This window comes from Salmo trutta, chromosome 7 (genome assembly GCF_901001165.1).
Source record: "Salmo trutta chromosome 7, fSalTru1.1, whole genome shotgun sequence".
NCBI classification, from domain to species: domain Eukaryota; kingdom Metazoa; phylum Chordata; class Actinopteri; order Salmoniformes; family Salmonidae; genus Salmo; species Salmo trutta.
In genome coordinates, this window is record NC_042963.1 from 35156088 (window position 1) to 35180002 (window position 23915).

Consider the following 23915-nt stretch of genomic DNA (forward strand, 5'->3'; position numbering starts at 1 on the left):
TTATGTTTAATCCTAGCCTTCTGCCTTTGGTAGGACATCATTTTAAATAAGAATTGGTCCTTAACTGACTTGCCTAGATAAATAAAGGTTAAATTAAATTTAAAAAAACAAATATATATTTACCATGCGGGGTCAGAGGAAGGCCCAAACAATTGTCAAAGACTCCAGCCACCCAAGCCATAGACTGTTCTCTCTGCTAATGCACGGCAAGTTGTACCAGTGCACTAAGTCTGGAACCAACAGCACCCTGAACAGCTTTTACCCCCAAGCCATAAGACTGCTAAACAAGACTGCTAAATAGCTAATAAAACGTCTACACGGACTACCAGCATTGATTCTTTTTTGCAATAACTCTCTTGCACTGACTCACTGGACCCACACACTCATACATACTTACACTGACACCCCAACACACACTAACACTATATATGCCCACACACAAATAACATGCGTACACATGCATACTGACGCCACATACTCACTCACTCACTCACACACTCACACACTCACACACACTCACACACTCACACACACTCACACACACACACACTCACACACACACACACACTCACACACACACACACACACACACACACACAACATACACTGCTGCTACGGTCTATTATCTATCTTGTTGGCTAGTCACTTTAGCCATACCTATAAGTACACTACCGTTCAAAAGTTTGTGGTCATTTACAAATTTCCACAAACTTGACCATTAAAATAATATAAAATTGGTCAGAAATACATTGTAGACATTGTTAATAATGTTGTAAATGACTATTGTAGCTTGAAACGGCTGATTATTTATGGAACATCTACATCGGCATACAGAGGTCTATTATCAGCAACCATCACTCCTGTGTTCCAATGGCACGTTGTGTTAGCTAATCCAATTTATCCTTTTAAAAGGCTAATTGATCATTAGAAAACCCTTTTGTAATTATGTTAGCACAGCTGAAAACTGTTGTTCTGATTAAAGCAGCAATAAAACTGTCCTTCTTTAGACTAGTTGAGTATCTGGATCATCAGCATTTGTGGGTTCGATTACAGGCTCAAAATGGCCAGAAACAAAGAACTTTCTTCTGAAACTCGTCAGTCTATTCTTGTTCTGAGAAATGAAAGCTATTCCATGTGAGAAATTGCCAAGAAACGGAAGATCTCGTACAACACTGTGCACTGCTCCCTTCACAGAAGAGAGCAAACTGGCTCTAACCAGAACAGAAAGAGGAGTGGAAGGCCCCGGTGCACAACTGAGCAAGAGGACAAGTACATTAGAGTGTCTAGTTTAAGAAACAGACTCCTCACAAGTCCTCAAACTGGCAGGTTCATTAAATATTACCCGCAAAACACCAGTCTCGACGTCAACAGTGAAGAGGCTACTCCGGGATGCTGGCCTTCTAGGCAGAGTTGAAAAGAAAAAGCCAAAAGATTAAGATGGGCAAAAGAACACAGACACTGGACAGAGGAAGATTGGAAAAATGTGTTATGGACAGACAAATCTAAGTTTGAGGTGTTCGAATCACAAAGAAGAACATTCGTGAGACACAGAAAAAATTAAAGATGTTGGAGCAGTGCTTGACGCCATCTGTCAAGCATGGTGGAGGCAATGTGATGGTCTGGGGGTGATTTAATGGTGGTAAAGTGGGAGATTTGTACAGGGTAAAAGGGATCTTGAAGGAAGGCTATCAATCCATTTTGCAACGCCATGCCATACCCTGAGGACGGCGCTTATTTGGAGCCAATTTCCTCCTACAACAGGACAATGACCCAAAGCATAGCTGGGGAGCAGGTAGCCTAGTGGTTAGAGCGTTGGACTAGTAACTGAAAGGTTGCAAGATCAAATCCCCAAGCTGACAAGGTAAAAATCTGCTGTTCTGCTCCTGAACAATGTAGTTAACCTGCTGTTCCTAGGCTGTCATTGAAAATAAGAATTTGTTCTTAACTGACTTGCCTAGTTAAATAAAATAAAAACTATGCAAGAACTATTTAGGAAAGAGCAGTCAGCTGGTATTCAGAAAGAGCAGTCAGCTGGCACAGTCACTGGATCTCAATCCTATTGAGCAGTTGTGGGAGCAGCTTGACCCTATGGTATGTAAGAAGTGCCTATCAAGCCAATCCAAATTGTGGGAGGTGCTTCAAGAAGCATGGGGTGAAATCTCTTCATAGAACCTCAACAAATTGACAACTACAATTGCTGCAAATGGAGGATTCTTTGACGAAAGCAAAGTTTGAAGGACACAATTAATATTTCAATTAAAAATCATTATTTATAACCTTGTCAACATCTTGACTATATTTCCTATTCATTTTGCAACTAATTTCATTTGTTTTCATGGAAAACAAGGACATTTCTAAGTGACCCCAAACTTTTGAACTGTAGTGTACCTCAATTTCTTCGTACCCGTTCACATCGACTCAGTACTGGTACTCCCAAATATAGCCATGTTATTTTTACTGATTATTGTTATTCACTGTGTATTTATTTTTGGAATAGGACCAGTAAGAGAGCAGTGGCATTGTCTGAAAAGAGGAGCAGGGCTGTTGGAAGCCCTTCCTGACTGGAGCTCCTTACCAGGCTGGGCTGTAACCTGAAGCAAAGGGGGGAGGGAGAGAGAGAGAGCGAGAGAGAGAGAGAGAGAGAGAGAGAGAGAGAGAGAGAGAGAGAGAGAGGGTGGAAACGATAGAGGGGGAAGAAACAAAGTCAGAGAGTGAGGGAAGGAAAGAGAGAGGGAGGGAGAAAGAGAAAGCAACAGAGGCAGAGGGAGAGAGAAAGAGGGTGATGTCAAACCAGCTGAGCTCAGAAAGTAAACAGAGCTCCAGAGTGCAGCATGCTTTCTGCGGTACGGGGACTGCAGCTGGGGGAAAGCCATGGGGGGACACCTACGCTCCCTCACACCGGCACCCACCACTCCCCCGGGACCCCTGGATCTTCCCTCTTCATCACCCTCTTCATCCTCATCTCCCTGCACCAGGGGCTAGCATGGCCCTACGGTAAGAGCCCCTGCAAAATCAGATATGTCTCTCTCTCTCTGTCTCTCCACCCTTCCTCCTGTCTTTATTTCTCCTTCTCTCTTTCTCTTAAAGGGCAGAAAGGCTTTCAGAGTGCCTTGTGAAAAAGAGCCATACAGTGAGATGTTAAGTAGAACATTTTGTAGAGGGAGGAAACAGAGTTTGTTGTTGGTTTGACTTAAAGAACCTGCTGTGGAATCCTGCTTTGGGATCCTGCATGAGTCAACCTCTTGGTGTTTTAACTTGTTATTGTCCACTTAAGAGTCATCACGCTCTTTCTTTCCTCACCCTTTACTTATTGTGAAACATGATTTCACATCTGCTGAGCGCTTTAAATTATTTAATTTCAACTGACCATCTCTTATCTGAGATATGTGCTGGATCCCAAACAAAGCCACACATTCCTTGTAAATAGATGGGGCCGTTCCGAGCCTGCTTATCATCCTGTTAAAAATTTGGCAGTATGTGTCTATTGACAGAGTGTTGTGGATGAGGTCTGCTCAGAAGCATCTGTCTATTGGCCCTCGTGACCATTTGAACCGCTGCAGGGTGTGTGTCATATTGGAGTGAATAATGCAGTCTCTGCTGATGTGTCTACCATACAGTGTCTCTCAGAACTTTCCAGTGAACTACACAGAGACTTACTAACTATAACTAGCACCTTCAGGTGTTATGGCAGTACAATAAAGCCTAATGTAAAACATTTTACGAGGTAGACTACAACCGTTTTAAACGCCTGTAATGAAGATACCTCCCTTCGGCGATGAGAGATGTGCCAGAGTTTACTACTTGCCTGATATTAAACAGCAATTACAGCAGTGAGGCTGACTCAGGCTATTTATGCACCAGTCGCTTCAAATTCGTTATACAATCAGTTGATGAAGGATGAAATCGGTTGAGCAAAACAGCAATCACTATGGAACTGTGCCTAGAGGGAAGGTTGTGGGTTTGATGGTTTTTCTTAAAGAGCAGAAGTGATTACACACTGGAGCCAAGTATATGGGGTAAGGGCAGTGCAAGAGAGGAAGTGTAAGAGAGCAAGAGACAAAGAGAGAGACAAAGAGAGACGGGGGGGCAGGAGAGAGATATAAAAACAAAGACAAAGACAGACAGATAAATCTTGTGAGAATCCTTAAGTCTGAGGCTCAAGCTGAGTTCAGTCAGCAACAGGCTGCAGGCTGCCTGGACATTCTTTCCTGTTAAATGTGGGGTTCTCTCTCCCCTGTGCTTCCAAAGGACCTCTGTACTTCTTACATATTTCGTACTCTCCAGTCAGTCAATGATGTCTCCTCACAGCTTATTTGGCTAAGATCCCCAGGAGCCTGGTTTAGGCTAATGGGTTGTTAGCAGTCATAAATAGAGACCAAGGTCACTGGCAGATAGAAGAGAGGGAGAGGGGAGAGGGATAAAAGGAGAAAGAAGAGTGGAGAAATAAGAGGGAATAGTGGAGAGAAGAAAAAAGGGGAAGGATGAGGGGTGAGGAGAAAGGGCAGAGTGGAGGTGGGAGATGTGAGAGGAGAAGAGTGTCACGTTGGTATACTGTAAATGGGTCGGGAGACAGGCACAGGAATGCGTAATTTGTTTTTTTATTAAGGCCAAATTACGGCGTGCCGTGTAAAGGCACGGGGGCGAAGACCAAACAAACACGTGACAAAACACAGGGTAGAAACCCAAAACAAATGAGCGAGGAGTACCTCGAATAAATAACACACGCGCACAATGATTAACACACGGGACGAGACCCGTAATCATCTGCGCAATCCACAATGGCACGAAAGCCAAAACGCACAGCACAGGTACTCACACGCACCAACGGACATTGTAACAATAATCGACCGCACAATGGAAACCAAAGGGCACACTTATACAAGTACTAATCAGTGGGAATAGGGGACAAGTGTGCGTAATGAAAGTTCCGAAGGGATCTGTGACAAAGAGAGAGCGATGGGAGAAGGATATGGAGAGTCTGCCATTGATGAGACAATGTTGGGGAAATTGAGCGTTTGGAAAATAGAATTTAATATTGTCTGAAAGAGTTCAGTTCAAGTCTCAAGTTAACGGAACACATGTTTAAAACAAATGTGCATATTTCAGGCTCCTGTTTGACCTAGATTTCAGTATACATTTTTAAACACGATACACCATTTAACAAAAGTGGATAATAGAGAAACGGGTGTATGTATTCAAATGGGCTTGTAGTTTCCTATCGGACAGATGTTTATTTAAAGCATTGCAGAGGTTGTCCATGGAGACCTATATTTGGGATCAGGATCCATATGTGTGAACAGAGCTACAGTATCCCCAACACACTCCATCCCACATACTGTACACCACACAGGAGGATGGTGGCACCTTAATTGGGGAGGATGGACTTGTGGTAATGACTGGAGCGGAATGAGTTGAATGGCATCAAATTCATGGCTTGATACCATTCCATTTCCTCCGTTCCAGCCATTATAATGAGCTGTCCTCTCCTCAGCAGCCTCCACTGGTACACCACAACCCCCAGAGGAGTTTCCTGTTCCACCGCCGCTAAATCGCTCAGACCCCAAAATATTAGTCATCTGCAGCCAGGGAGCACAGAGAGTCAGCATGCACACACACACGCACAAGCGCACACACGCACACACTACAGCTATTCTGCTTTGCGTACGGGGACAATTTGTTTGGTAGCAGATGCAATGTGTCATCTTATTGATAGTCAATGTTTCCTGCCACAACTGCTTATTTCATACAACTCAGACAAAAAGCCTGACACAACAGTGGCGAGGCCACAAGACACACAGCTCCTGAATCACAACACTTTCTGTGACATAAACACATGTAGCCATCAACAGGCAGAGAAATATGGAGATTTTTAACAGCTATGACAGAGCCCTGAATGCAGACGGCATTAATCTCTGATACGAAGTTAACTCACTGCTCAGTAAAGCTCAGCGCATCAGTTCTCTCGCTCGCTCACACGCATGAACACACGCATTAACACACGCATTAACACACGCATGCCCACACACTAGCTCTCTGTGGTTTCTGACTCTATTGTGATCTTAATGGTCCTCAGTTGTAGTAGCGGGCTTTATTTAAGGAGGTAGTCTACGGTATGGTGCCATTTTTAGAGTAGAGGACAGGACATATTTTTTTTGAGGGGGGGAGGGAGTACAGTACTCACAGCTGTGCCTCAAAGCATTTGGATGTGAAATCAGAGATGAGAGGAATGAAAAGAAGTGTGTGGACTTTTTATACACAACAAATAAAGAGACTGTAGAGCAACCATGAGTTTGACCCAAAAATTGACATTTATAGGGGGACTGCCATGAGTTGATATGAGTTGGCATGCTGCCAGGGCTGGAGTGCATGCTCGTTTATGGTCAATATTAGGATTTTGGCCAACAAAATTCTGCACAATAGGCATATTTTGTGTATCAGTAAGAGCAGCTACATATTGGACATGGTGTATCAGTCCATATGGTTTGTCCTTTATATACTACTTGTGTTTGTCTGATAGTGTATAATATTTCTGAAGGTCTTGTTGCTGTGTGAGACCTGTGGCATGGAGGGGGCAGTAAGGCAGCAGGGTAGCAGGGCAATAGGACAGGGCTCAGATACAGACATATCAGCACCTCTGTAGGTGTCACGCCCTGACCTTAGAGAGACGTTTATTTTCCTCTAGTTTGGTTAGGTCAGGGTGTGATGTGGGGTGGGCAATCTAGTTGGTCTATTTCTTTGTGTTGAGCAGAGTATGGTTCCTAATCAGAGGCAGCTGTCTATCATTGTCTCTGATTAGGAATCATACTTAGGCAGCCCTTTTTTCCACCTTTTGTTGTGGGATCTTGTTTTTGTGTTGTGCCTGTGAGCACACCATTACTTCACGTTTCGTTCGCTGCTGTATTTGTTTTGGTGAGTTTCATTTATTAAAACATGTGGAACTCTACGCACGCTGCGCCTTGGTTTACTCATTACAACGACGATCGTGACAGTAGGAGGACTGTCTGAGTGTATGTTCTGCTCCCAAAAACAATGATGTCAGCATCTGGATCCACATCAAAGCCGGATGGCACATGTTAACAACCTTACAACCTGTCTCTAAACCCAGCAATGGGATGGGGTGGGGGATGGTGTTTTAAAGGGGGAAAGGGGGTCTCCTCTCTCCACCAGGAGACAGGGTTTCTTTGAAGAGGCTCAGATTATTGCTATTTTGGTTTCCCCGGCTCCTTGACGTTCTTGTCGGAGCATATCTCCCACAACATCTGGGATGAAAAAAACAGATACCAATACATAAGGCAAGAGAAGCCACACAAACTGCACAGAGATCTGCATGCCTAGCCAAAAGCCTGGAAAAATAACTTACCGGGGAATTTTCTATTTGTTAGTGTGTTTTTCTTTTTTCTGTTCTAAGCTGTGAGCAGTTAGCACAATTGCATCGAGCTTGCAGGGCATGTTCACAAGCAACCCAATCAGAAATAGTCTGTAGGCTATGTGAGGAAAGAGACAAAGACAATATCACAAAACATGCAAGCATTTATTTCTTAATCAAGCTTGTTGTGTGGTAAGGGGTTGTGTAGGACTATCAGTGCCCTGTGCAGGAGAGATTGAGCCAAGCACAATCCATATCAGGTTGTTACAATGCACCGGTGTGGTTGTTGGCAGATCTGCATAATATTTGCATACAGATAATGGCCTCATTCTGTGATTGCCTGTGCACATAGAAAGGGAGCCAAAGAGACTATACAAGATTATGCAAACACAAACATGAAACCTGTGCCTTCAATTCAAAAGAGGGCAAACAAGGTAAGATTGACACATTGAAAGCCCAGACAGACAGTCTCAGGTTCAATATTTGATACCTAAAGAAAAGAGCCAGAAGAGAAAGGAGTATAGGAAAGGATTTGGTAAGTCTGTGCTATTTCCCTCACACTCTCACAATTATGTTGTCAGACTTGGCAATTGCAGAAAACACCTAATTTACAGATAATTAGTAACAAAAATGCATGCCGTAGGAAATTCGCACACATTTTTGCAGGGGTGAAGGTAGATCTAATTTCTACCCGGTACGGGGACCTTCTAAGTGTACAAAACATTTTTATAGGCCTAATCATAGAATTAGGCTATATAGAACCCTATTAATTAATTAGGAACTCTGTGGGCCTAAAAGTTAAGATTTTTATTAGATTAAGTTTTAATGTGTCATAAACACAACCAGTCAAGGTTTTCATCTGATTGTCAAAGAATTACTTCAAAAGCCTCATGTAGGATACCCGTGCACGGAGGTGTGTTCAAATATAGTTGACATTTTTTTATTTAACTAGGCAAGTCAGTTAAGAACAAATTCTTATTTATAATGATGGCTTAAGAACAGTTGGTTAACTGCCTTGTACAGGGGTAGAACAACAGATTTTTACCTTGTCTGCTTGGGGAATCGATCTAGCAATCTTTCGGTTACTGGTCCAACACTCTAACCACTAGGCTACCTGCTGCCCCTAATTTAAGCCTCATTTAGATGTTTTTGTGCTAATAAGTTCTGACACTTGGTAGGCAATTTGTTAGTCAACTTGCCTATAATTACATACATCCAGTAGGCCTACAGTTTCTCTTCTGTCATTAGCCTACTTGAAGCTAGTCTAGAATACTACGTAAATAAAGCCTTGCTCACCAGAATAATGTCATAAATCAATAGAATGATCAATGTATCATCAACAACCTAGTTGACATCTTTAGCCTGAAGTTTTCCCTTTCTCTGCTTCTCTCACGGAGCAAGAACGTTTAGGGAATGGGGAGATTTCCCTTGCAAAAATCTGTTTCACTGGTTTTAATAAAAATGAAAAGCCGTGAAAACGATCCAACATGTTCCTGATAACATTTCAGTTTGTTTTGGATGCATATTTTCTGTGGTTGAAAATGCAACAGCTTTTATGTTGCTGAAAGAAATTGCACATGTAGGCTACACAACACTAGTGCCAGAGTGCGAATTTCACCATGACATTCAGGACCTCTATTGAGACATGCAGTTTGGATGCTGGAATTCTTTTGGAGTGGACCAACATGCACAAGTTAGCCACATTTTTAAAGTGATTTGTTTGACAATTAGATGAAAATATAGGCCTATTAAAAAAACATGTTGGAACGTATTCACAGCGGTAAAAACAAAAGTTTGCTCCCTATACTTTCAATGCATTTTTCAGAAAAACGTGGGTAAATGGCATTTACTTGCATTTACCCTCCACTAGGCCTATACCACTACAGGTAGCCTACCCCTCTTAGACGAGGCAATTTTACACACATGAACACACGCAGAACAGGTAGCGTACATTCAATATAATACATTAGTTGAATCAAAACATGTTTTACACCCTAGTTCATATGTTGTCCATAATTCATGAATTACTGCTTGGAGTCCTCACAGATCGTGTGACATAAAACACTACTTTTCTTTCCTTACATTAATGATATGTACGACAGTATTGTTTGTCATTATTAAGCATTTAACAATTGAAGTAGAACATTGGACCCTGTACGAATCATATATCTTGGATATCTGGGAAAATGCACTGTAAGTGTATGCTGACTATGCCTATTTAACATTTCATTATGTTTCGCCGACAAAACAGTTCTCAAGGGCGCACAAATCCAAAATAATGTAGACCTATGCCATTGCAAAATCGAATGCTTCTAACAGAACATTGACATCTTCTAACTGAAAGAGTCACCTTATAGGCTTACTGTCATTAACACATAGCCTACTTGTTGGATAGATTGGATGCACATTGGTGTCTAGCTGTAAGCTAGTTGTGCAGTGATATTGTCGACCATCATCAGCTGATCCAGGAAAGAAAATAATAAAGCTAAATAAATGGTCTACTACACTGAACAAAATAATAAACGCAACATACAACAATTTCAAAGGTTTTACTGAGTTTCAGTTCATATTAGAAAATCTGTCAATTTAAATAAATGGATTTCACTTGACTGAGAATACAGATATACATCTGTTGGTCACAAAAGGTAGGGGCGTGGATCAGAAAACCAGTCAGCATCTGGTGTGACCACTCATCTTCGCATAGAGTCGATCAGGCTCTTGATTGTGGCCTGTGGAATGTTGTACCACACCTCTTCAATGGCTGCGCAAAGATGCAGGATATTGGCAGAAACTGGAACACGCTGTTATACAAGTCAATCCAGTGAAAATCAAAATCAAATCAAATCAAGCTTTATTTATACAGCACATTTCAGACTTCGAATGGAACGCAATGTGCTTTTTACAGGAAAAAATAAAAAACTATGAAAATAATAGCTGAAATATTTACTACACAACAGACATAACATAAAAAACAAAAGAATGACACAAACTTAACAAATAAAAAGAACCCTAAGGAAAGCAAAGCAAAAAAATACGTGTTTTAAGATCTCTTTTAAATGTGTCCACATTTTCAGCCCCCCTCAGGTTCTCTGGCAGGCTATTGCAGAAGCTGGGGACATAATAACTAAAGGCTGTGTCACGTCCTGACCAGTAAAAGGGGTTATTTGTTATTGTAGTTTGGTCAGGGCGTGGCAGGGGGTGTTTGTTTTGTGTGTTTCAGTGTTTTTGGTTTATGTTCTATGTTATCTATTTCTATGTGTTTATCTAGTTTTCTATTTCTATGTTGGGGTTTTGGCAATGACCTCCAATTAGAGGCAGCTGGTTTTCATTGTCTCTAATTGGAGGCCATATTTAGTTGGGTTTGTTTTTACATTTTACATTTTAGTCATTTAGCAGACGCTTTTATCCAGAGTGACTTACAGTAGTGAATGCATACATTTCTTCTTTTTTTTGTACTGGCCCCCCGTGGGAATCGAACACACAACCCTGGCGTTGCACACACCATGCTGGTGTTGCAAACACCATGCTCTACCAACTGGGTGGTTGTTTCCAGTATAGTCTGTGCACCTTACTGGACTGTTTTCGTTGTCAATTTATTTTGTTTAAGTGTTTTCTTCAATAAAGAAAGAAGATGAGCACTTTACCCGCTGCGTTTTGGTCCAATCCTTACGACACCCATGGCAGGCTGCCTCTCCATGCCTCTTGGTTCTTTGGGATAGTTAATAGGCCAGTACCAGAAGACCTGAGGAACCTACTGGCTACATAACTTAAAAGCATGTCTGACGTATTGGGGTGCCCAATCGTGTATGGATTTAAAAACCAATAGAACATATTAAATTGAATTCTAAAACTTACAGGCAGCCAGTGTGCAGAGACCTTAAAACTAGTGTAATGTGTGCTCTCCATCTGGTCTTGGTCAGTGCCCATGCTGCAGCATGATGTATGTTTTGCAGTTGACCAATGTCTTCCCAACAATGCTCAATTGGTGACATGTATGATGAGTATGCAGGCCATGGAAGAACGGTAATATGTTCAGCTTCCATCAATTGTGTACAGATTCTTGCGACATGGGTCTGTGCATTATCATGCTGAAACATGAGGTGATGGCAGCGGATGAATGGCACGACAATGGGCCTCAGGATCTCATCATGGTATCTCTGTGCATTAACATTGGCATTGATAAAATGCAATTGTGTTCATTGTCCATAGCTTATGCCTGCCCATACCGTAACCCCACTGCCACCATGGTGCACTCTGTTCACAACATTGACATCAGCAAACCGCTCACCCACACGACTCCATAGACGCTGTCTGCCATCTGCCTGGTACAGTTGAAAGCCGTGATTAATCTGTGAAGAGCACATTTCTCCAGTGTGCCAGTGGCCATCGAAGGTGAGCATTTGCCCACTGAAGTCAGTTACGACGCTGAACTGCAGTCAGGTCAAGACCCTGGTGAGAATAACAAGCACGCAGATGAGCTTCCCTGAGACGGTTTCTCAGTTTGTGCAGAAATACTTTGCTTGTGCAAACCCACAGGTTCATCCGCTGTCCGGGTGTGCTGGTCTCAGACGATCCCACAGGTGAAGAAGTCCGGATGTGGATGTCCTGGGCTGGCATGGTTACACGTAGTCTGCGGTTGTGAGGCCAGTTGGACTCGCTGTCGAATCTATAAAATTAAGTTGGAGGCGGCTTATGGTAGAGAAATGAACATTATATTCTCTGGCAACAGCTCCGGTGGACATTCCTGCAGTCAGAATACCATTTGTACAATCCCTCAAAACTTGAGACACCTGTGCATTGTGTTGTGTGACAAAACTGCACATTTTAGAGTGGCCTGTTTAATCAGCTTCTTGATATGCCACACCTGTGAGGTGGATGGATTATCTTTGCAAAGGAGAAATGCTCACTAACAGGGATATAGACAAATTAGAGAGAAATACTTTTTTTGTGCGTATGGAACATTTCTGTGATCTTTTATTTCAGCTCATGAAATATGGGACCAATTCTTTACATCATGCTATTATATTTTTGTTCAGTGTACTTCGGGCCACGGATGGCACAGAGAACACCAGTATCCGTGCTCCAACCTGAAAAACAAAGCAATGAGCGCTCTAAACATTTGACTGACAAAAGCAAACAAATCAATGGATTAATCTAATGCATTGGAATAAAGGCATAGACTATTTTTATCAAACGCATGGCAAACAACTGTCGAAAATGTGTAATTGCAATAAAAATCTATGCTAAAGGAGCTCAGCTGAGGCCGAAATGAGGCACTACTGGGATCCCGAGGGGCGCATTGGTCTAAAGTACTGCATCTCAGTGCTAGAGGCTTCACTACAGACACCATGGTTCTAATCTAAGGTGTGTCACAACTGGCTGTGACTGGGAGTCCCATAGGGCAGTTCACAGTGTTGTCCGGGTTTGGCCAGTGTAGGCCGTCATTGTAAGTAAAAACTTGTTTGTTACTGACTTGCCTAGTTAAATCAAGGTTAAATAAATGTGAAAAACTACTGAGTAAACAGGTTTAAACCATGACAGAGAGGTGGGGGTGTTCATTTCACTTGGAAGCCTTACTTTTCATATTTGGTGCACACACAAGAACACACACATACACACACACACACACAGTGAATTCACACCAGCCCTAATTTACATTTTACATTTACGTCATTTAGCAGACACTTTTATCCAGAGCGACTTACAAATTGGTGCATTCACCTTATGATATCCAGTGGAACAACCACTTTACAATAGTATATCTATATATCTTATTTATTTATTTTTATTTTTTTGGGGGGTGGGGGGGTGGGTTAGAAGGATTACTTTATCCTATTCCTTAAAGAGGTGGGGTTTCAGGTGTCTCCGGAAGGTGGTGATTGACTCCGCTGTCCTGGCGTTGTGAGGGAGCTTGTTCCACCATTGGGGTGCCAGAGCAGCGAACAGTTTTGACTGGGCTGAGCGGGAACTGTGCTTCCGCAGAGGTAGGGGGGCCAGCAGGCCAGAGGTGGATGAACGCAGTGCCCTTGTTTGGGTGTAGGGACTGATCAGAGCCTGAAGGTACGGAGGTGCCGTTCCCCTCACAGCTCTGTAGGCAAGCAACATATTCTTGTAGCCGATGCGAGCTTCAAATGGAAGCCAGTGGAGTGTGCGGAGGAGTGGGGTGACGTGACAGAACTTGGGAAGGTTGAACACCAGACGGGCTGCGGCGTTCTGGATGAGTTGTAGAGGTTTAATGGCACAAGCAGGGAGCCCAGCCAACAGCGAGTTGCAGTAATCCAGACGGGAGATGACAAGTGCCTGGATTGGGACCTGCGCCGCTTCCTGTGTAAGGCAGGGTCGTACTCTGCGAATGTTGTAGAGCATGAACCTACAGGATCGGGTCACCGCCTTGATGTTAGCGGAGAACAACAGGGTGTTGTCCAGAGTCACGCCAAGGCTCTTAGCACTCTGGGATGAGGACACAATGGAGTTGTCAACCGTGATGGCGAGATCATGGAATGGGCAGTCCTTCCCCGGGACGAAGAGCAGCTCCGTCTTGCCGAGGTTCAGCTTGAGGTGGTGATCCGTCATCCACACTGATATGTCTGCCAGACATGCAGAGATGCGATTCGCCACCTGTTATCAGAAGGGGGAAAGGAGAAGATTAATTGCGTGTCGTCTGCGTAGCAATGATAGGAGAGACCATGTGAGGATATGACAGAGCCAAGTGACTTGGTGTATAGCGAGAATAGGAGAGGGCCTAGAACTGAGCCCTGGGGGACACCAGTGGTGAGAGCACGTGGTGCGGAGACAGATTCTCGCCACGCCACCTGGTAGGTGCGACCTGTCAGGTAGGACGCAATCCAAGAGTGAGCCGCGCCGGAGATGCCCAACTCGGAGAGGGTGGAGAGGAGGATCTGATGGTTCACAGTATCAAAGGCAGCAGATAGGTGTAGAAGGATGAGAGCAGAGGAGAGAGAGTTAGCTTTAGCAGTGCGGAGAGCCTCCGTGACACAGAGAAGAGCAGTCTCAGTTGAATGACCAGTCTTGAAACCTGACTGATTTGGATCAAGAAGGACATTCTGAGAGAGATAGCAAGAGAGCTGGCCAAGGACGGCACGCTCAAGAGTTTTGGAGAGAAAAGAAAGAAGGGATACTGGTCTGTAGTTGTTGACATCGGAGGGATCAAGTGTAGGTTTTTTGAGAAGGTTAAAGCTAATGTCTCCCCTTGTAAAACCCACAAAATTGTTAGGCTACTATCCAATGTATGGTCTTTGCAGGTGTTGAGCTTCATGCCTCACGGATCTGTGTTTATAGGGCAGTAAGCCATATCTCTCTGCTTTGCATAATACCTGCTCATCAGGCACATGCCAAAGCACCAACTAGCAGATGTGCTGCCACTAAGGCCTGGCAAACAGTCAATAGTAGAGGAAGGGGTTGGGCTCCCCTCATAGATATGTGTTGTGCATTCCTGCATGGTCCAGCACTGACAGAAAGAACCCTTTTAGTCACACTCTGAGAAAACACAACACATTTATCAGCAAAACTCTGTTTCAGTAAACACAGTCTGTCTCTTTACACAGTATAAACGCAATATAAAGGAGATAGAGCAACTAGCTCTCACAGTCTCACGTGAGAATTAGACGTCATGTTTCTCAAACAGCAAATTTCAAAATGGTTGCAAACGTCAAATTTAATGTTTAAGTTTAAATGTATGCATTAACTATGACATCTTAAGTTTAAGCATTAACTGGTTAATGGTTAAGGTAAGGGTTAAGTTTTGGAATAGGCTTAAAATAAAAATCTCAAAACAACATTCTATCACTCGATTCCAATTTGCAACCTTTGGAATCAGAGGCAGATGCTTACATCCATCTACAACGCCCTACCAAAACCGAAACCTACTTGAAGGTAACAGCGCTCACTGTTACCCCTAGTGGCCGGTTTCCACGTCATCTCCCGACATCCTCAGACATGGATGGACGTCGAATACTAACTTGTATCACAGGTTATGTGGCTGGATAGAGACCAAAAATTCACAAGTTCGGCTTCTCACCATCTAACGAACATGTCGGAAGGGGTAGTAGTTGATGGAGTTTGGTATGAGGGTTTTGACGTGGATGGTGGTCTGTTAAGCCAGCCCCTGGTTTGCCCTATTGCTGGCGGGGACAGTCCCCGGTAGTGGCCCGAAGTGGAGCTGGCACCCCGAAAATGAACATCCAGCCAACTGGAGGGGTAAGTAGGGATTTTAGACTTCTGTTTGTTGAATGAGCGGGAAAGCGGTTGTGGGCGCTTTCCGGGCATGAAGATGTCTGGTGGCTGGATTGTTTGGGTATCGGCCAGACGGTGATGGTGGAAGTTAGCCTTGTTGTGGGGGAAAGAGGTGGAATCCCGTTGTGATTACGCCTGGGGCGACAAAGGGTTTGTTGGACATATCGGACGTGTGTTGGGTTTGAGCGGATCCAAGTGTTTTGGGCTTCAGATGTCCAATGGCCGAGGTGCTTGATAATGGCAGCGGCGAAGCCATTATGTCGTGCCATGGTAGCAGCTCTGATCCAGAAGAATTGGGAGCAGTAGAGGTGAGCAGGGTAACCGGCATGGGAGATGGTGGTCTTCAGGTGTGCCTGAAACCAGTGTCTGGTGATGGGGTGGCCTCTGTCTGTTATGAACAGAGGCTCATAAGGGGAAGAGTAAAGGGCGTAGTAGGAGGAGAGGGAATCAAAGTGGTTGAATAAGGAGGGTCTGTCTTGCTGTACTTGAGGTGGTATCGTATGGTTTCTGGGTCGAGAATAGTGAGGTCAGAAAAGCAAGGTTGGTGGGTTGGACTGAAGATGCATGCAAGGGTTGTGAATTCCGAGCAATGGAGGAACCCAAAGAACGCAAGAGTGAAGATGGCTTCCAGGGTCCGGTTGGTGTGGAGAGAAACGAGTCCTGTCCTGAGAGTGGTGATGCAGGCAGAGAGGATATCAAAAGGTGATGGGGAGCGGTGGTTGCCTCTTGCGGAGGCCCCTCAGTAGAAGTGCAGTCTGGGATGTGTGATGGCTGTGCAGGGGTATGAATGATGGCTGTGCAGGGGTATGAATACTTTGAGTATGAATTGCAGACCATTGAGTCCAGGTTCTAATGGTGGTGTAGGGGCAGAGGTGCTGGTGGGCGTACGTGACATAGGATAGGATGGTGGGAAGGTTGAAGTTGGGTAAGCAGAGTGCGTGCTGGTGGTGGAAAGTTCTGAAGGAGTTCCATGGAGTCCTGTAGGTTTGTAGGATGCTGGAGGCGAGGCCATGGAGGATGGTGGCTCTGGTTTGCTGGGTGAGTGTGTGGATGTCCAGTCTTGGATATCGGAGGGCTCTGACTTGAAATGGCGTGGTGGGAAGGGGGCTCAGGCATTCCCATGATGAGAGTGGTCACAGCAAGTGCAGCTTGTCCAGCTGGCAGGGACCTGGGCCCGGTTGCATAAAACAACTTAAGTGTTTCACTTAAGGATATAGCTTTCAGGAATGATTTCAGGGAATTGTTTAAGGGCGTTACATAGAGCCCATCAAATGTTTTCCTTAGGAAAGGGCATACTTAAGGGGTTATATGGTAATTTGAAGGCAGAAAGAGTCTCTGGTTACCATGGATACAACCTGATTCACTGACTGAAAGTCTTATCAAAGAGATCATATTTATTTAATTTACAGAGTAGGTACAGTACATTTGGAAAGTATTCAGACCCCTTGACTTTTTCCACATTTTGTTACATTACAGTTTTTTTCCCTCATCAAATTACACATAATACCCCATAATGACAAAGCAAAACAGGTTTTTAGAAATGTTTTCAATTTGAATTTTACAAAAAGCAGAAACTTTTTTGAAGCACCGTTGACAGCGATTACAGACTTGAGTCTTCTTGTGAATGACGCTATAAGCTTGGCACACCTGTATTTGGGGACTTACTCCCATTCTTCTCGGCAGATCATCTCAACCTCTGTCAGGTTGGATGGGTAGCATTGCTGCGCAGCTATTTTCAGGTCTCTCCAGAGATGTTCAATCGGGTTCAAGTCCGGTCTCTGGCTGAGAGACTAGTCTCAGAGAGACTAGTCCTGAGAGAGACTAGTCCTGAAGACACTCCTGTGTGGTCTTGGCTTTGTGCTTAGGGTCGTTGTCCTGTTGGAAAGTGAACCTTTACACCAGTCTGAGGTCCTGAGCAATCCGGAGCAGGTTTTCATCAAGGATCTCTCTGTACTTTGCTCCATTCATCTTTCCCTCGATCCATGATGCTGCCAAAATCATGCTTCACTTTAGGGATGGTGCCAGATTTCCTCCAGTCGTGACGCTTGGCATTCAGGCCAAAGAGTTCAATCTTGGTTTTATCAGACCAGAGAATCTTGTTTCTCATGGTCTGAGTCCTTTAGGTGCCTTTTAGTACACTACAAGCGGGCTGTCATGTACATTTTACTGAGGAGTGGCTTCCATCTGGCCACTCTACCATAATGGCCTGATTGGTGGAGTGCTGCAGAGATGGTTGTCCTTCTGGAAGGTTCTCCCATCTCCACAGAGGAACTCTGGAGCTCTGTCAGTGACCATCGGGTTCTCCCCCTATTGCTCAGTTTGGTCAGGCAGCCAGATGTTGGAAGAGTCTTGGAGGTTCCAAACTTCTTCCATTTAAGAATGATGGAGGCCACTGTGTTCTTGGGAACGTTCAATGCTGCAGAAATGTCTCGGTACCATTCCCCAGATCTGTGCCTTGACTCAATCCTGGTTTTTGCTCTGACATGCACTGTCAACTGTGAGATGTTATATAGACAGGTGTGTGCCTTTCCAAATCATGTCCAATCTATTTTCTTTAGCATAGGTGGACTCCAATCAAGTTGTAGAAAGATCTCAAGGATGATCAAAGGAAACCTGATGCACCTGAACTCAATTTCGAGTCTCATAGCAAAGGGGCTGAATACTTATGCAAATAAGGTATTTCTAAAAACCTGTTTTTGCTTTGTCATTATGGGGTATTGTGTGTAGATTGATGAGGTTTTAAAAAAATCAATTTTAGAATAAGGCTGTAATGTAACAAAAAGTGGAAAAAAGGGAAGGGGCCTGAATTATTTCTGAATGCGCTGTAGCTAGCTAGCCAGCTAGCTTTGTACCCATGGAGTGTGCACCTTCCATTGTTTAGCTAAGTAGCTACCTAGCTAGCTATACACCTAGCTAGCTGGTTGATGTTTTCCTTTTGCCACCAGGGCAGAGGAAAGCAACATGCAACTCCACAAATGCTGATTACATTGATATCCACACTGAATGAAGCACTTAAGGGACTGCATGGGCACCGTTAATGTAAGGGAGGAATTTGACTTAAAATCTTTTGTGCAACTGACTTAAAGTAAAAAATGCACTATGCAGAAATCACTCCGCCCTGTTTGCTAAAATTCGAAAAGTTTGCCTAATTTCAGTTTATGTGACAAAACAATCAAGTATAGTGTGGAGTATCAAGGTACCATCTAACCTGCTGTGAAATATATTTTCCATAACCAAAAATATAGCATTTTCAGCTGTTTGAAGCTGATGTACAAAACCGAAAGTAAAAAAAGCAAAAATTGGACTTCAGAACAGGAAGCACAGAAATAGTGCCCATAGAAAATATCTATCACTTCTTAGACCTGCTTTCAATGCGAATGAGAGATCTATAACTCACATTTTTATGTGAATTTGGTCAGGTCCCCCAAAACATTACATGTGGCAGCTTTAAGTAAATCTTAAGGGAAAAGATAAGGGGGAAATTTACTTAAGATGTTTTATGCAATCGAGCCCTGATAGTTTCTGGGATGGCTATGTCAGAAAATTCATCCCCTGAGGCAAAAATGTCCTCCTAAAAAGATTCCTCCTCATCCTTCACCGCCATCACCACCACCAACAGGATTTCCTGCTCTGGCTGCATTCAAATACTGAAGACAAGCCCATATATTAATTAAATGTGTCATCTGAAGCTTAAGCTCTCCTCCCGAAACTGTGTTATAAACTACACTAAATGGGGCAAGAAATAATATACTGTACACCCATGGCACTCCTGAGATCGTATTATATGATATACTGACATATTAAATCATATTATATATATGATACACTGTGGTATATTGTTTTGATATCACATGAATGTGCTTGGGGCAGCTTACCATTTGAGACCACAAAGCATGAATTTCAGCATCTCTAGAGGCCGGAGACGATGTGTCGATTGATATGATGACAATGCCAGACCAGCCATTAAACCTGTTGACCCTTTCTTGTATTTGCTGTAATGGCCTTGTTTATAGCTAAATCAAAGAGACTTTTATCTGTAGGTTCTTTTCAATGTGTTACCACATTTAATAGCATAAATGGCATGTTACAAACGACATCCTAAGTAGCCATGTTCCTAGTGCAAGTAACAATATTAATTAACCTATTCATCCCAGTTGCCCTGTAGGCCAATATAAATTACAGTATTTATAAAAATATGAATGGATTTTTTACCATTTAAAACATTATTTTAACGAGTAAATTAGTTTTTGCATTCTGAAGTTGCTACCCAATCAGCTGGTCGTTAAACTGTTCTCTTGTCATGTTTTGACCCAGTCGTTAGTTCTAATCATTCTATTCATTCGACGTTGCTACGCTGAACAAATCTTTGGCATGTAGCTAGCTAGCAGAGATTCATTGATGATGAGAGAATTAATGAAATTCTGAGAGTTTACAGTTTCCGTGGTGAATTATTTGTTTCCTGTTTATTTTTGGGATAGCTATCCTACTGGCATTTGTAAAATGATACTTTGCTGCACAGGTCATAGAGGCAGACAGGTAGGTTTATACAACCCCCAACTGTTGCAAACCAAACAGTAGCATGGAAAAATAATGTGTACAGGCATTTTTCCCCAAGGAAGATGAAGTTTATGAATTTCCTGCCTGGGCTGTGGGACAGTGGAATTATGAGATTAAAGGCCAGTTTATAATTGGTCTAATGACATGTCTGTAGACAATTAGAATACAAGTGTCACTGGTCAAAACGCATTTAATGTATACTCCGGAATGTCTGTAGACCGTCACTGCAATGGTCTTCCTTGTCACACAGACATGAAAAAGTATATTGTTGTGGTTATCGGACGGCCACAGCAACCAGAACAAATCCTCCTGTGCAGGCATTCTAATATTCTCAGATATAATTATCCACTTTTATTTCATCACAGTGTGGCAGTGAGTTATTTTCAGGAAGCTCGACATTACCTTGTAAATAATTATGATGTTCTGGGTTTATTTTCCTCTAATAATGAATAAAAGTAGCTTAGGTTAAGACATTGTCAGCTATGCTCATTATTTTAAATGGCTAGCCAAGTAGCTAACTAGATGGACTGTTAACCAGCCTTAACACTTCATGGTATTTTGCGTCCAGGATCCAAACAATCCATTTTATAATCTTGTGTAATTCACTTTATTCTTTAATCATATCAACGAGGATGACTATTTGACCGTTTTTACCGCCCTAGCGTCTGTACTGCTGTACATTGCTGTAGATCAGTGAGTGTAGCAGACGTTAGTCTGGGTGGAGTCCAGGTCCATAACCACGGGGGCTAGATTAGTCTACACAGACACTTAAAAGGTGCCATAGAAATCACAGGCTCCAGTCACTGTCGCCTCCATCATGGATCCCCTCCAGACTGCTGCTGGTAGTGAACTTAGTACCGAGCTCTGCAGAATATGAGACAACGACAAAGTAGACCTTCTACTGTGCTTCTTATAAAGAGTTCATTGTTGCTACCTTGCCGTCTAACCTAGATGCGTGAATAGAAAAACTGACTGGATATGTGAAAAGGTATTCAGACACTGCTGGAGGATAAATGGAAGTTGGTCAAATTGTCAAAACTGAATGCTGTAAGGCTGAGACGTGTTGGCTTAAACAAAATACACAAACAGGTCAGAGACAAAAATATTTAACATGGTTATTATGTTCATTCTGTGGAATGTGGTAATTTACAGTGAGCATGCCTCTGATGCGGTCTGGTTAAATGTATGAGTAATTGACTCCAGTAACAATGCTGGTGAGGCAGGCTGAATGTGGAGCTTTCTCAAATATCTCTACATGCTCTTTAACCATTTATGCTGAAGTCTTAAATGCAGGGAGAGACAGGGAGGAAAGATTAGTTAAGAAGAGAGAGAGAGAGAGAGAGACACGGTGTGACTGTGGTGAGGGTCATACAACCGGAGCTGGTGTAGAGAACTCCATGCTTCTGCTCCTCGAAAACCTGGCCCAGGCGACCTCTCCCTCCCCACATCCCGGTCCATCAGCCACCCTGGGGATCGGTCGAGGCGTGGGTCACTCCCCCTCTCATTTGTACTTCTCTTATGCTATCTCTCTCGGTTGCTCTCCCTGTCTCTTTCTCTCTCTATTCCCCCCCCCCATCCCTCCAAACGTGGCCATGCCGAGGAGGATGCTTGTGGTTTTCAGACTAGGAAATCCACAAAAATTTCAATATAAATAGACACTATGAGTTACTCATTTTTAGTAAGGGAGAAGCAGACAGCCAGTCAAATCTGAAGACATCATACAATACAGAAGAGACGAGTATGGATGAGAACAAGAGTACTGGGCCACATGTGTTTTGAACACATAAAACCATCTGGGGGTTATTGAAGGGGAGAGACAGGCTTGTTGAGCAAGGGGCTGGTGTTTACATGAGTAATAGCATCATACTGGAATTATACTGGAATCCTGAGGTCATAGACATTATGTTAATAATGCATGCCCTGTGTAGACTACGCCCTGTTTAGGCTACCCTCCCTGTTCTCACTGAGTAGAACATATTGTTTTGTTGTTTTACATTTGCAGTAACCCTTCTTTTCAGGGTTACCACAGCAATAATACGTCAGCCAAAGAACAATGGATCCAAAACAAAGAGTATTGCAAAATCACTCATTGATTTTTCCAAACAAAGTATGAAAGCAGCACCATTAACTGTCTTCACTTAGCACTGATAATACATTTGACCTGGCCTCTTATGTAATCCATTCTCAGAGTGATTAATATAGAATAGTATGCCATTCCTAAACTGTTCTTGGATGGCAGAGATTAGATTCTTAAGGAGAAGTGCAGATCTTCCCAGGAGTAGAATATAATTTATGAGTTAATTAATGTTACATGGCCAGAGAGTTGTGGGAACTGTAGGGAGTGATATCTAACGGCATTCCAGGACATCTGTACATCCTGTCCAGCTGACTGTCCTCAAACAGACTCTCACAGATGAATCAAAGCCTCAACACTAAGTCACATACTCTGGGTGTGTATGGGTGTGTGTGAATGTGTGGACTAAAACATAATAACATACTGCTGAGGTTGTTACCATGACACACCTGCACAGCAACAGGACTTCGGGTCAAAAAGAGGAGTCAGAGAGCTTCTTAATAAATTCAACAGTTCAGGCCTCATTTGCTGAATTTACACCTCATATGAAAACTGGAAACATTTATGTTGAAGTCTTCAATGCAGGGAGAGACAGGAAGAGAAGAGATGTTAGAGAGAGAGAGAGAGAGAGAGAGAGATGGTGTGACCGTGGTGAGGGGCGTGTGACCGGTGTGGAGTCTCTGGCGAACTCCAGGCTGCTGCTCGAAACCCCGGCCAGGCGACTTCTCCCTCCTCATGTCCTGGTCCATCAGCCTCTCTGGGGAGCGGTTGAGGCGTGGGTCCCCCCTATTGCCCTCTCATGTGTACTTCTACTTTTTCCACACACAGCACACGCTCTTGCACACATGCAGGCTTACTGAGCGGGCCCTAATGGAGCCAATAAGTTGTGTAAGGTGCGAGTAGTTGAATTCATCTGTGAGCTATTTTATCTTCATTTATAGGCTATTTGATATTTTTTTTCGAGTGTATCGATCGACCGACGGCCTGTACAGGTCCAGACTGATGCACTCATTTTTTTATTATTTTTAAACATAGTTAATAATTTAACATTTTAAATGTCTTTCTCTTTTGAGACTTTTGTGTGTTTAATGTTAACTGTTAATTTGTGATTGTTTATTTCACTTGATTTGGCAATGATAACATGTTTCCAATGCCAATAAAACCTCTTTGAAAGAGCGAAGAGAGAGAGAGAGCAAGAGAGACAGAGAGCAAGAGAGATTCTTTTTACTAAATTAATGTTCCTCATCATTTCTGGGTAACAATTAAGTTTCTTACTGTGATTGTTTTCAAATCAAATGGTTAGAAAAAAACGTAAATATCTTCTTAGCAAAGAGCAATTTCTCAAGCAAGAATTTGCTACGACTGTCTGGGAGTGGTCTGAGTGGGGGGGCGACTGAAAACTAGCTGTTATTACCAAATTAATGATGTCTGATGTAAAAGAAAATGACAAAACACACACAGATGAGCAGGCAGAGGTGGAAAATATGGATAGGATGTCCCCATTAAGTAAATTAATTGTGTAAATACAACTCCGGATCCAGTCTTCTCCATCACCCTCACTTTAATAAATACCAGCTATAGGCTGACAGGATAATGGAATAGTTCCAAAAACTCCAAGCTAAAACTTTAAAGTATTTGAAAGTGTCTGACTTATGTATTTGACCC

General features: G+C 43.1%; 1 protein-coding gene across 2 annotated transcripts in view; it reads left to right on the plus strand.

The window, feature by feature from the left end:
* Positions 1-2748: 2748 nt before the first annotated feature.
* Positions 2749-23915, plus strand: part of LOC115197310 (inactive serine protease PAMR1) — a 48129-nt gene continuing 26962 nt past the window's right edge. For both annotated transcript variants that reach the window (XM_029758700.1, XM_029758702.1), the window contains exon 1: positions 2749-2994. In XM_029758700.1, coding sequence (XP_029614560.1) covers positions 2832-2994 — 163 coding nt within the window. In that variant the 5' untranslated portion in view covers positions 2749-2831. The remainder of the gene's footprint in view (positions 2995-23915) is intronic.